At 43.2% G+C, this 14,542-nt stretch overlaps 1 protein-coding gene across 1 annotated transcript in view; it reads left to right on the forward strand.

Annotated features, from left to right (window-relative positions):
* The window catches only part of LOC140998141 (plexin-A2-like), a 72,221-nt gene that overhangs the window by 8,961 nt on the left and 48,718 nt on the right, over positions 1–14,542 (forward strand). Inside the window, exon 3 of the mRNA XM_073468313.1 lies at positions 11,891–12,025. Coding sequence (XP_073324414.1) covers positions 11,891–12,025 — 135 coding nt within the window. The remainder of the gene's footprint in view (positions 1–11,890; positions 12,026–14,542) is intronic.

Raw genomic sequence — 14,542 nt, forward strand, 5'->3', positions numbered from 1 at the left:
ATTGTCCATCATGTTGCATTTCAAATGCAAACTGTAATGATAAATTACAATCAAGATCCTATAAGACTCCTCCTTTGATCTAACTGGATTGACTTGGTAGCACCGCGGGCTCTGTTTACTGCACAGTCGTACAGCATGCAACTGACTGTGGAAATGTGTGAGAGGACTGTTGTGACATTAGCCCGGGGGCCTCAGTCTTATGAGGAGGCAATCTGTCTGACACACAACGCACACACAAATGGGTCCAGATTGGAAGCACAGATAGCATCACTGCAGCTCTTTCATTGGATGAGCCACTGGGGGAAAAAAAGACAAGATAGCCTCAAAGAAAGAGAGACAAAGAGGAACGGAGACAAACACTGAGACACAAACGGAAGTCGTGATAAAGACGGAGGTAAGAAGGGAGAGATATTAACTGAGATAAACATAGAGGGACAGATTTAGGAAGAAGAGACGGTCGACCAAGAAAAACAAAGCACAAAGTACGTTTTACATGTGTTCAGTAAGCGAGCAGCAAGTTTGGATGAAGAGACAGAGAAATCCGTCATTTCTGCTTTAAGTGCAGAGTGTCTTAAAGGCCACAGTCGGTCATTACACTGACAGAGTGTGCAGCCATGATTCAGACTCCCAGGAGCCTCCGAGGAGCACGGGTCACCTCTCGAATCCTATTCCATCACCCCCAAATGGACAGGCTGAGTGGAAATGGGGCATGACAATAAATGCCATCAGCGGATCACTCCGGCAGCAGGTTCACTGCAAAGGTCAAGCCTGCCACTGGAAGGGTGTTACCGGGGTGAGAGGTCACAGGGATAACCAACAGTCCCACCTTCCAGGCGCCATGCAGCATATGGATGTGTCCGTCAGCGTCTCTCCATTAGCCCACTCCTATTCCAGATGTAACACATTTCCATCATCATTCACCACAGTCTTGTTGCCTTAGATGGTTGATTTCAGCTGAGGTATATGACCCTGTGGTTAACTCTGGGCTGAACACAAAGGGATTTTTTTTTTTCACACTTTGAATGATGTGCGCTAATGAGGTGAATCCAGGTAAAAGCCATTATCTCTCAGTGATCCTTATTTAAATCTATTCCAGTCTCAAGGCAGGAGGCTTAGAAAGATACAGCTTTAACCTCAATGATGACACAGTTTCCACTTGTTAGCAAGTTGCTAGCAGGACCCAGTGAGTGCACGACGAGTCCGTACAATGCGAGCATTAAGCATTTATTGCAACAACAAAGAAAATTGAAGTTCGCTGGTGTGGCTCTGCTCATTTGATGATCTGAAACCAGCCTGCAGAGCCCTGAGATACACAACATTTAAACCAACAGGAACAGAAACACCAAAAATAATAAAAGAGGTTAAGTTAGTACATATGAAAACTAATCTTCATAGGGGAATTCTGGTATTTTTAAACATGGAACCTATATTAACATGTTTTGATGTATAAATGATTCATACTGACCAAAAGTTTTGGAGGATATCCTGTATTTGAATCAGCAAAGTGATTCGTAATTTTGTTTGAGCAGCATTGTATTGTGTTCTGCTGGATTTGTACTTGATGCCTGCCTTGGGCATCCTGTAGATTTTGATTTGTCACCAGCTGCAACACAGATGAACATGATCAGGCTGTATTATGCTTTGATTACACCCCCAACAGTAGCTGTGATTAATGTCTTTCATGCACCTTGTGCATTAGAGCAACCACAGCACACCCTAATTGCTGACTAATGCCATGCAATCGCCATGTTTAAATTCTTTCATTCACTGTGCTATAGAGTGAAGATTACAGTTAGTAGAAGTCGGCTGAAAAGAAGCAAATTATTGAGTCTTTTCTTCAACTTATCCATGTTGTGTACACTCTCAACACCAGCATCAGAAACTTAAAGGAGAAAACACAAGCAGCCCCAGTTGACCAAACACAGATCTTGGAGTCTGAACATCATATTTCCATAGCCTTGAAACCTTCATGTGTGATTTAAGGGGCAGCTGTGGCTCAGGAGGTAGATCAGGTTCCTTGGGCAAGATACTGAACCCTAAATTGCTCCTGATGAGCAGGTCAGCTCCTCGCATGGCAGCCTCTGCCATCAGTGTATGAATGTGTGAATATGACAAGTGTTGTTAAGAGCTTTGAGTGGTCAGTAGGCTGGAAAATTGCTATAGAAATGCAAGCTCATGTGTACTTACATTATGAGGAGGAGCATGTTAGCTGTGGCAGCTTGGTGTGAGGTTCTATTATTACACTGTAACTGCTGAACTATGAATTCCCCTTTTTGTGTATGCAGATAAAATGAGTCCAGTCATGATTGGACACAGTTTGTTGCATGTGACTATAAAACAATTTCAATCCTGCCTCAACTACTTTGATGCTTTATTCAAAGACAGAGTATTAGTTTGATATATGGCTTGGATCTGTATAACCGATGATTAGTAAGGGGGTCATGATTCTCCAAATCCATAATTGATTTTTATGCCATCGTTAGACCATCCCACCTGGATTTGTAAAGATCAACAGATCATTGGTTTTATGTCATTTATATTTTCAAATTCTTCTTTAAAAACAACAGCTTGACTTTATCCTGGTGGCCTTTTGCAGGTTATGGATAAGAAAGTTCAAACAATATTCACCAAAAATCAGGGATTCAACAATGAACACCAAAAGATACTGCACATACTGTAGTTCGGTTTCTCATATCTGTCCAGAGTGAACGCTCTTGCCAAACAACTCAATAAAGAATCTCTGAAAAAGCAAATAAACCCAACATCTCCGATGCTGACCCTCTGGTACTAGCCCGTTGATGTTCTTCGTGCCCACAGGATCAGTGTCCGGTGGATAAATGCCGATCCTGCTTTTGATTTTGACGATCGAAACTGTAAGCTCATTGAATCAGCTCCAAAAACTATAAGATTATATAATGACGTATTTCCCCAGGTTTCTTATTCCATTCCAATTTCCGAAGGCAGGACGGCAGATTTCCGTCTCTATTCTACTGTAGAATAACATTATACCTATGCTTACTCTCTGACTGCCTCAAACACATAACAGGTGTTGAGTGGAATTGATTTTCTGAGGAAATGTTTCTGCAGAGCACAGTAATGCTCAGGAGGACCACAATGGCATACAGAGTGGAACCGGATGCTTCTCTGTCAGAGTGAGTGTATTAAGATGTGGATTGTGCTGTAATATTTTAATATATGAGTAAACCCTTCAGTCTGTGCCAGAAGATTTCACCTTAGGTAGACAATGCTCTCGAGAGGACACAAACTGTCCTTTAACTGAAGCATCAAAAATCGTATCCCTGCAGCTGCCTCAACACTGCTGTTTAATCATCGCAAAAGAATTAGCTCGGCGATGATGAATGTGAAGGGGTTTTTACTGTTGAGCAAAATAAAAAACAGACCGGCACATTACCTCAGTGCCCGCAGCCACTCAGCAGCACCATTTCCCTAGAAATGGTTGAAAATGTTAAGCTCGCGGCAAATAAAGCCTTAGTCAAATACTCTCGTGTGCAAATAGAGGATTCATTATAGCTTATTGAGAGTTGACCGGGTGGGGAAATTCTCCAGTGCATGGCTAAATGACTTGGACTTTTCAAAGTCACGGTTTCTAAGGGGGGCCAGGAAAGGGAGATTTAGTGATTGAAATCATTAGAATGGAGTTTTAGAGGAGGGTTTAGAGAATAGGTGCGTTTGAGGCTAAATTGAAAGGATTTTCATAACTGCAAGAAGGGAGCTGGACCTGAGGGTCTTCAGACCGGAACGCCATTAGATGTCTCAGTGCAGCAGGAATAGTAAGGTGGTATTAAGAGAGGCGATTTTGTGATAAAACGGGAAGGTGTCCGTCCCTCCGCTTTCCCTGACTACAGTTTTATTTAGCCTCTCTCTCTATCTCCAACTGTCTTTGTCCTCTCCTCCCTCTGGTTTCTTTCTTTCTCCTGCTCCGTCACACAAGTGGAAACACACAAGAGGACTGTGACTGCATTGCGGTCAGGAAAATGAAGACCATACGGGTGCCATGAATTGTTCCACTGTCCCCCTCCCACTGCTTTTGTTGGTGGGCCATGGGAACCTGACAAACAATGGGAATGATTGGAGGGACAGAGGGGTGTACGGAGGAGGACAGGAAACGGAGAACAGGAAACCGTGTCCTCAAGGAGAGAGGAAAGAAGTGAACATGCAGAGACTGAGAGGAGACTGTGGTCAAGTTGTAGAAATTGTGGTATGAAGACTTGGCAGCTCGCCATGCAGCTGAAGGTTAGGGTGGACTGAAAATTTGGCTGCTGCAACTGGAAGGCTTTTAACAATCACCATCAAAAACACTCACACGGCGTGACCTCTCTGCCGACCCAGTTGGTAATCGCGTTTAGTTATGGGCACTTGCCGGCACACAGCGTATCTAGTGGCTGTGATCAATACGCCTCTCTTTGTGACTGTAGTTAATGTGATGGCTGAATGATTAGTCCCGTCCTGTAATACACATCTCCACCTCGCTGACCCCTCCTCCCCCCGAACGCTCCTCGTTTTCATGAGCCGCTGCAGCTCAGCTCTATCCTCAGTCTCATTAGCATTCACAGAGCCGTGATGGATATATGGGCTAATCAATGGCCGCTCTCCTCGGCTGTCATCCTCAATCGGACCATATGCCCAGCCGCTCAACCTTAAAGGTGGCCAGTTGTCTGGACCTTATGTCGCTGCGTGCCCCGTGTCACAATATTGAGTCAAGCCTGTGCCAGATTCTGTGGACATCTACTTTAGGTCTAGTCTTGCGTGTATTTTCATTCTGTTCTTCATTTTCAAGTGTTATGCAAGATTTATGTGTGGTTTCCTGCCAATCATGGCCTGTTTAGGTTTGGCGGCTTTATATGAAAAACAATACTTAACCAAAAACGAGATGTTTGAATGCAGGATGACTCATTGATTTCCACTGAAATGTCATGTAAACACTGAAGACGACAAGTTTGTTTTACCATAAATTAGAGCTGGGAGATCTGACGTGTTTGGCTGCCAATAAGATCTTTTAATAAAAACAAAACAAAAGCGTGGGATCATGGGAGCTGCTGTCTTTATTGTAAAACAGCCCCAGTTGCTAATGAAGATCCATCCACGTTACTCAGACAGAAATGGTCTTTGTCGAGGTTTTGTTACTTTTCGTCACGCTTGTCTACTTCCTACCTCCTACGCTGACGTCATCTGATGTTTTTCCTTGAAGTTTAAGCGACATTACCTTGAGTAAACCTATGGATTCCTCTTTCTCTCTGTATGAACATCTTTGGAAACATTTAGGATAATGCAAACAACTCAGCAAAATAAGAAACAGAGTTGTTTTTAGACATTTTAATGCAGAAATGTGACATATTGTATTTTTAATGACCTCTTACTTCTGTTTCCAGATTTCACACAACCTCATTGACTAATGGATCCATACTAAGTTAAAGGGACAGTTCACCCAAAAATCCATTTTTTACTTTTCCCCATCTAGACTGTTTGGGCTTGAGTTGCCAAGTTTTGGAGATATCAGTCTGCTTTCTCTCCAGTATAATGGAACTAAATTGCATTTTGCTTGTGGTGCTCAAAGTACCAAAAAAAATAAATAAATTTGAAAAATCCAGTTTCCACAAACTTTCAACAGACAATCCACAGACCTTGCTGTGAGAAGTTTCATGTAGGAAAACATTTCTTTCAGTGAAGTACACATGCCAACCGTATCTACAGGAAGAGAGGAGGCATGCATCTACAAATGGACTGGGGGCTATCTAACATTATGAGCACGAGCCTCTCATTCAAAGAGTAGCTGCATGCTTCCTTCTGCGCTGTGATATGGTAGAAAGAAAATGGAATATTGATTTTGGGGGTGAACTGCTCAGTGAACACAACAATAGAGTAATAATGCCGACTACATGGTTAATGTTGGAAATGGAGAAACTAAAAGGCTATTTCAGGTCTGTGTACAGGGCTTTACATAAGTGAGAAAAAAGATCACAATTTTTACGGTGGATCATGATTCCTATCGTGACATTTTTTGGGCCAGATCACCCACTGCCAGAATAAACGAACAAGCGACCTCTTCGTGTTTGGTTAAAATCAGACAGACCGGTTTTCTTCAGGAGCAGATGAAACCTTGTCAGAGTGGCAGATTGGAAATGATTGGCTGAATAGAGTGTTCCATGCCTCCTGGGTCATCATCCATATGTTTAGGTTAGCTGGGTGAAATTCGGAGGGCACAGACCGGCCGGCCACATATGGACACAGTTTTTTTTTTTTTAAGATTGGACAGCCATTGCTGCATAAACATAGTAATCATCTGCTTTACAAGGTTTCCCAGTCTGCAGCGGAAAAGCAGGAGTTCAGGGACTAAACATGTATACATCCTCTCAGCATGAGCCAAATCATCGCCTGAAATCAATCTTAAAATGAACCCCATATGTAAATACTCACGGGAGAGACATTCGGGTGAGTGTATTGCTCATTCAAGGTCTGGCAGCTTTACAACGGAGCCAACCCGACTCAAGCCAAGTGACATCTTAGAAGTCAGGGGGCTTTTTGTTTTCTTTGGCTCTCACAGGATGAGAGCTCAGCCGAGCATTTAAGATACAAACCCAGCCACGAGAAAAAGGGAGGCTGTTTTTAAGAGCACATGGGTTCAGGTTGCATATCTGTTTGTGGAAGCCATTCTAAGCTGTGTTGTTTATATCTAATGCAGGTTCTGCAGGGGCATTTCAGCAGCAGAGAGGATATTGCTGTTATTGGCTCAAATATTATTCATGGGTTAAATATATATCCTTGTCAGCCGCGAGACGCTGGGAAGAGAGAATAAAATGAGGAGCTCGCTGAGGTCGTATGAACATGTGGTATTAATGGCAAATCAGTTCAGTTCCTCTGTTACATGAGATGGACCACACAAGGGGATTCTGCTTGAATTACAAAAGGAGGTTTGCTGTGGTTTGTGAAAAATATCTAGCCCTTGATACTGAGCTGCCTGAACTACTTAAATAAGACCCCAATTACACTTCATGTAAGAATCTCAGGCAGTTCAAGTGCAAATGCAACAAAGAACCATTCGAGGTGGATTGAAGTCCAATTGCTGAGTTCGAACTAGATGTTGAAGGGTAACTATGTAAACGCCTTTTCCAACTCAAAGGGTCAATGGCAGCTAACGTGACACTGAAATGAGAATGAAATTGGTCATCATTAAAGTGTCAGAAAAAGTGATTTCAATGATCATACAGAAGCCAAAATTAGCTTTTGTAACGTGTATCTGACCCCTGATCAGTGCAGTCACTGAATGATTTGTATGGGATGGTTGTATTATAAGATCCGGCACATATGTATGCTAAAAAAGTTCCCAGCTTCAGGATTTACTTCCTTGGTATGTGGACCGCTGAACATGTCAGTACTGACTTCCCCGCTGGCCCTGATGGCCAGACTTTACATTGCAATGACATCATCACAGTCTTAAATTGCTCACAGCTCGAGGAAAGTTTTATTAATTAAAACCTCCATGGATCAAATATTTCTAATAGAATGAGTCACAATTGACATCTGTATGTAGCTCGAGGTGTCCTGCGAACAGACGTTCATTTTAAAATGATGATCTATGGGGAGTTTTTCGCTGCAATACCGCGTGTGGCCACTGGGCAAAACTGGAAGCAACACTGAGTGGTGGAGCCGTATCCAGGTTTTATTATATGTATTATGGTATTCATTATCCAAATGTCCACCCTTTGGACTTTGGACTAATATTTTGATATTTTGCATCATAATGTAGCTGAATATTATTTCTGGCTGACACGATTCAAGGAATGAAGTAAGAATGTTTTACACATTCATACATATTAATAAGTTATACAACGTCACGTCCATATTGCAGTAAATTTCAGGTAGTTAAATATGTGAAGTCCGCACCCCGAGTGGACTCTCTGGAAGTCTGCAGAAAGTGGACCGGCTAAATTGTGGGTTCGGACATGTCCGAGAGTCTGCAGGAGCGGTTATTTGGATGCAGCCACACATCAGAAAGTGCAGATTCTTCCTCTGGTGTTTTTTGGCAGCTACCAAACAGCTCTAAGTGTATTACCACCACCGTCTAGACTGGAGTAGTGATGACTGTGATTTGTGTGTAGCATGGGAACACTTCAGACTGAGATTTAGTAGATATGACAAAAACACACCATCTCTTACAAAACAGCAAAAAACAGAGCGAACCTGAGAAAGAAAACAAATAGTAATGATTAACGTGTGGCTTTTCTCTGGATACTAGGTGGAAACTGCAGTATGCGCAGTATGGATTGTCGCATACTGGACGTGTGTTCCTGATGTACTATAATCAATGATAGTGTATTGATCAAGCAAGTGATCATGCACACAATTTACAACGACAAATTTAATGAGAGCGACCGACAACAGAGTGAGTGTGCGGTGTGTGAGTGAAGTGTGTTCGTATGCAACTGTATTTCTTTGTCTTTATTTGTATGCCTGTGCAAGTAGGTGAGTATGTGTGTGTGCAACTTTGTGTGTCTACAAGCGGGCTCATTATAAAACCAATTAAACCCGCCTTACTCTCATTATGGAGCTGTGGGGCTTAAGGAGAGATTGAAGACCTGTTGTATTCCCAGAGGTCTCCTGCCTGGTCAGCCCTGCTTTAAATGATAAAACCACTTTTAAATCCGCTGAAATCAAACACCACAGATCAGTCACGATGGGTCAGTACTCGTCTGAGCTCATCCGTGCGTCCACCTGGTCCTCGGACAACCTCATCATCCCCAACTAAAAAAAACATGAACGTGGCTCAGTATCCGAACCTCTCTAGATGATTGTTTGGGTGTTCGGTTCACCACAGAAATGCTTCCATGCTCTGGTTTCTATCCGTGCTATTTATGAAATGAAGAGTGTGGGAAAAAATAATGTAAACTGGCTCCATTACTGTGTGGGATCATGTTACAGGAGAGGAGGAATAGGATCAGGAGGAGGAGGAAGAGTAGGAGCAAGCGAAGACAGAGCAAGAGAAAGAAACCAGACAATGAGCGGGAGAGAAAGAAGCTTAGCTGTGAGATAAATCTGTCCCTGAATTAACTATTTAAAGGATAGGATTGTGCACAGTGTCGAGGTAATGACCTGTGAGAGACAAACCGTGTCCTCTTGTGATCTGGAATCAACAGACAATCCTGTGTCATTATTGAGCTCGTTACTTTTGTGTTTTTGTATGTGGAAGATGACGTCCCACCGTCCCTGTATCCCCCGGTATGCACTCTCCCACATAAACTATCACAACCCACACACACGTTTGTGCATATTTTCTTTCTCCCTCCCTCATTCTTGGCTGGCGGCGCTGACGGTTGGAGAGGCACAGCTGCCTGGAAGGTGGAGGCGTGATTGATTGATGAAGTTTTGGTGCCCAGGGGATCCAATCACGTAATCAGTTTGTATTGATTGACTGTCCCCATCGAGAGACTGCTGAGGCTCCGCCACCATGTGCGCGAGCTAGACCTGGCACGCATTCAAAATCTTCTGCAGTCAAATTTGATTTGGGTGGCGAGGTCGCCTCAGTCCATGGCGTAAGGATGCATGCGGGGAAGACTGGCATAATTGCACTGCAGACGTTTCGCAACACTTCCACGATTCTCTGCTCCAATTCCTCATTATCTTGCATTTATTTCAATTATTATGATTGAGAAATTAATTCAGCTTTACTGTAATTGCATCACATGGTTAATGATCCAATCTCCCTGGAATTTAAATAGGGCTTCAACCTGGGTTTCCATATCTAATGAGGGTTTTTTTTTTTCCTCTCTCGAGCTGTCACGCTTTATTCAGACTTTTCTCTATCATTTCACATTCCTGACTTATATTTCAGGTGTGAAGCTGTAATTCCTGCATGATGCAATCCACATCATTCCCATACCAATAGTGAAGGATGAGTGCAAATAAAAGTATTTCTGTGAAATAAAAAATGGAAGGAGTGCTGCCTAGTTTTGGGGAGGTAAACCACATTGGGCAGCGGTTTTGCAATAAAAACAAGGTTTACCTTTGCGGTGATTTAATTTAAAGTTAAAACACTTTCATCACGTAGCAAGTACTCCTAACGGGTAGTTTCGGCAATAATAAAGGGTTTTTCAGCTTACTGACCACTTTATACCTTTACAAACAGTCTCACATCCTCCCAAGGCCGCCTTTTTCGACAGCTCCAACATCAGTAAGCCACTTTTTTTTACAAAGACCGACTTGCTTATTTGTTTGCTTCACTGCGGCAGCACATCTTGTTTGTAGGCAGAGGTGGGAGAAGAGAATCGAAAAGCCTTCACCAGTGGGCATCTGTTCTCCATGCTTGCATTTAATGAGCCCCAAAAGATTGCTGCCTGAAAGTCAGTCCAAAGTCAAATTAAGGCTGAGCTCACTGAACACGTTTTCAAAACTCAGCTGCGTCATGGGTATAACCTCAGGGGTGGATTTGGGTCAGAGTCACACAGGCCGATTGGAGTGCTGAATGAGTAGCAGCGGATCCATCTGTCCTCTTCTAAGTCTCACCTTTACAATAACTGCACATTTCCTCTGCGGCATGAATAAATAATGGAGAGATTTTCAGAGCTACTGCTCACTAGAACGTCAAGAGGGAGGTGTTTACAAAAGGAAAAAAATAAATACCTTGGGCATTGTCACACATACATGAATGCCGGTGCTGTGGGAAGTGCAGGATGTGAAGCACACAGACCTCAGTTTGCTGGTTTGTGGTCCGTTTGAGGGGTCAACCACACACACGACTTTGCTGTTGGTTGACCCCACACACACGACTTTGCTGTTGGTTGACCCCACACACACGACTTTGCAGGGTGAAGTTCATCAAAGTTGCCGCCATCTGAAGCAAATGTGTTATTTGTCCCTTTGCTTGTACAGAATGGAAGTTAATGGGTGGTGAATAGTTGCCACTGTTAATTTCGCGCACATGTGACCGTGCCCCTTATCTCCATTGCAGACTCTCAGTTTATTGTGTACGGTAAGCTTGTGGTAACACATCTGAGGTGATACTGAAGACATAATAAAAGCTAAGGCCGACTAGGTGCAAATGTCAAGTGGAAAACCAAATTGTAGCTCACCAACACTTTGAATTTCATTTGCTGTCCTCCCAAGTGTTAGACAAGAAGATCAGTGGCGGTCAGTTATCATGATACTCAGCGACTTCTGGTATCTATCACCCATAATCGTTTCCCCAGTGACCTCCCCTGGAGCCTTGTGGATACATGCCCTGACATTTCATGTAATCTTTTCGACTAGTTAACTCCTGGCAAGACAACAAATGAGAACATTCCCAAAATGTTAAAAGGTTTTAATTCAGTGGAGGTGGACTTACGTCTTTTTTCTGCTAATATCACCATTTTTTGTGCCATTTCCCATCAGCAGCCTCACTGTTAATGAGCTAATGTTCAAACTAATTGCCATACAGGAAAAGGAAGAGGAATATGTATTTACAACGAATTAGCCATTATCAGAGTCTATTTTGAACAAAATTAAATGGCTTGTACAAGACAGGACATTTTGTCAACGGTCTGTGATTCTGGTTGAGTGGTTGATGGCTTGACTAATGTGAACGGACTTTTCGTTGATTTTGCCTCACAATGTATTGAAATGACCAGAAAGGCATTGCCACAATCCCCCAAAAAGTGAAGAAACACACCCTACAAGTTTAGTTAAAACATGCCGTCTTTCTCATTTCTCATAACAGCAGTGTTTTGAAAGGTCAGTGGAAGCTTGCATATGGTGAAAATGAAGCGTACAAAGCATACTGATACACAGCAGACAACAGATGTCACTCTACAAAATGTACAGGAGCAGTTCAATCACTTTGTCCTGCAACGAGGCATTCACCGCCTCCTCGTGTCTGTATTTGTCCGTGTCTCTTCAGATCAGAGTGGACGGGCCTCTGGAGGGAGGAGTTCTGTACGAGACAGTGACCGTGATGAAGGATAGCAGCCCCATCCTCCGGGACATGGCCTTCTCCCTGGACAGGAACTCTCTCTATGTCATGTCTGACAATCAGGTGAGGAAACGCCCTCATTTCGCTGCTGCTGCTGTCAGGAGAAACGCCATGTGGCAGGACAATATAGCGAGTGACCAGACTGTCCTTCAGCTGGGTTCAAGGCCTTGTGACGGTGCACGGTCGCCATGCCAACATGTGTAGCATGAAATATTGAGTCGAAGGCTTTGCTTGACATGAAAAGGTACATTCAGTGAATACTGTTTGCCACTGGCTCGATATAAATTGTCCAAACAAACATGAAATAAAGTATTTACATGTGTTTTCAGGTGAAACTCATAAATTAATTCCTATTTTCAGAGGATTAATTGGATCCAGTTTATCAGGTTATTGCAAACGTTTGGCTTTTTTTTCTGCACAGATTACATTCAGCCTTATTATTATTATTAATATTGTGCACTGTTGGGAATTAGCAGTAAAACAGTACAACCAAAAAACATTAATTTATGTTAAATGATAAATTAATGCTATTTACTTGGAACCCGACCAGATGATTATGACTTATCCCCCAAAATCCAATGAGGCAATTCCTGAACATTCACAAGCTGTAAGTCTACAGTAGAGACCGTTAAATATGCAGGCGGTGTGTGAGGGGATGGACCACTGTTCTAATTACTTATCCATGCGAATCGACTTACAGTGCGTGCATCTTTTGTACGTGACACACACACACCATTCGCTGCTTTTTTTTTCTTCTGCTTCTTCTTCTCCCCGTGTGGCTGTATCCCCCCTCGTCTGCTCCTCACTTGGCCCGGCATCACAGAGGCGAGCAGTTGTTGTTGTTGTTGGACGATATTCTCTGCGCTCATTGGAGATAAGAGTGAACAGTGGTAATCACTTTCAACTCCCATCAAGTGATTATTTTGGCGCGGCAGCATGGCACTGTGAAATGGGATTAGGTGTCAGTGCGGCCAGAAAAAAAAGCCCCCTATCACTGCTCTCAGTTGTCTTCTGACCGCTGGAATGTATTGAGCCACAGGACAGAGAGCCAAAGGGCATTGGGACAATCATGTCACTTATTTCAGAGTGGCTCCGAAACCCTTTTTTTTTGGGGGGGGGAGCTCAAAAAATAGTCTGAAAAGCTATAAAAGCATCGAGTTAAAGACAACGAGGGATGTCATCTGAGGAGCGAGGGAGAATAGAGACAGTATTGTGTTGGGCACTGTCTTCTAAAACAAATCAAGGCAGCTCTTCTTTCTGTGTGGTAGACTGGAAGAGACAGGACATCACTTATTGATGAGCTCTGGTCGTTCAAGGAGAGACACATGCTTCCTTCAAGGAGATAGCCAGCCGCTGTTTTCAGCACGCCTTCAGTGACATAAAATAACGGAGCTAAAACCAGACCCAGCTTGGCCCAGGCGTTTTCTCTCAATATTAGAACAGCTTTGGCTTTGTAGCCCTCATGAGCTCGGAGCAGAGTAAAGCCTTCCTCTTTCTGTCTCCCTCTCCATCTTTGCTCAGCTTTCCCTTCAGACCTTTCCCGCAGCTCGGGGTGAGGAATCCCCCGGGGAGGGGGCTTCGCTCACAGATTTCCCACATTTCCAGTAGATCCCAGAGATGAGAGATTTTCTGATTCCTGGGAGCCAAACAATACAGGAATGATGTGGAATGAGGAGCGAGGCGCAGACAGATTTGGCTGAGATCAGCCGACCCTTGTGGAATAACAATGAGCCTCTCTGTCTCCTGCCGAGTGAAACACGCAGGGTTAGCATGATGATGAAGAGTGAGCAGAGAAACGAGGGATTCAGAGTGTGCGTGTGTGTGTCTGCGTGGATATATGTGTTTATGTGTGTGTGTGTGTGTCTGAGTCCGCACCAAAACATCATTTGGGAACCATTATTGATATGAAAAAAAAAAATCTTCACAGCAGTTAATCTTTTCTCTCAGTGTGTGCCTTTAGTTTGATCATTTCTAAGAATAGGAATGCTCACTATCCAAACACACAATAACCTCAGTGAATGTCACTCGTCTGTCTGTGAAATGAAGGCTAAGGCTTTAAATCTAAGAGTAGGCAGGGAAACTGCTGCAGGGTTTTTCCAGGGCAATCTCTCAGAGTGCCACTCTGTAAAATGTAAAATCATTGTGTGAAATCCCAAACATCCTCTTCCTTCTCTCCATCTCAGTCAGTCTGTCTGTCTTCCCTCTCTACCTGTGTGTGAGCCTACTGTACCTTCTTTGTATCTGACGTACCTCCACAGTCATCCAACAACATCCGTCATCTTCCAACTGTCCTCATCTAAACTCACAATAGACACTTTTTTTTTGCTTTAAACTAAATACTGATGGACTGTTTAGATTGGTTCCCTATAAACATTGCTATCACTATGCTATTTCGTTTGCCACTGGGCACTAAATCTCCTGGGAAAATGAAAGCTCACCGGAGATCCAGTCAGCCTGGCACCTTTTCAATCTGCATTCACTTTTCTGTTATAGACTAAATGAATGAATAAACTCGCGTTTTGTCCTGTGTTGTTGGTAGTTGCTACCCTGAAGAAAACCAGTTGTTTTTGTGACAGCAGC

Source organism: Pagrus major, chromosome 6 (genome assembly GCF_040436345.1).
Source record: "Pagrus major chromosome 6, Pma_NU_1.0".
NCBI classification, from domain to species: domain Eukaryota; kingdom Metazoa; phylum Chordata; class Actinopteri; order Spariformes; family Sparidae; genus Pagrus; species Pagrus major.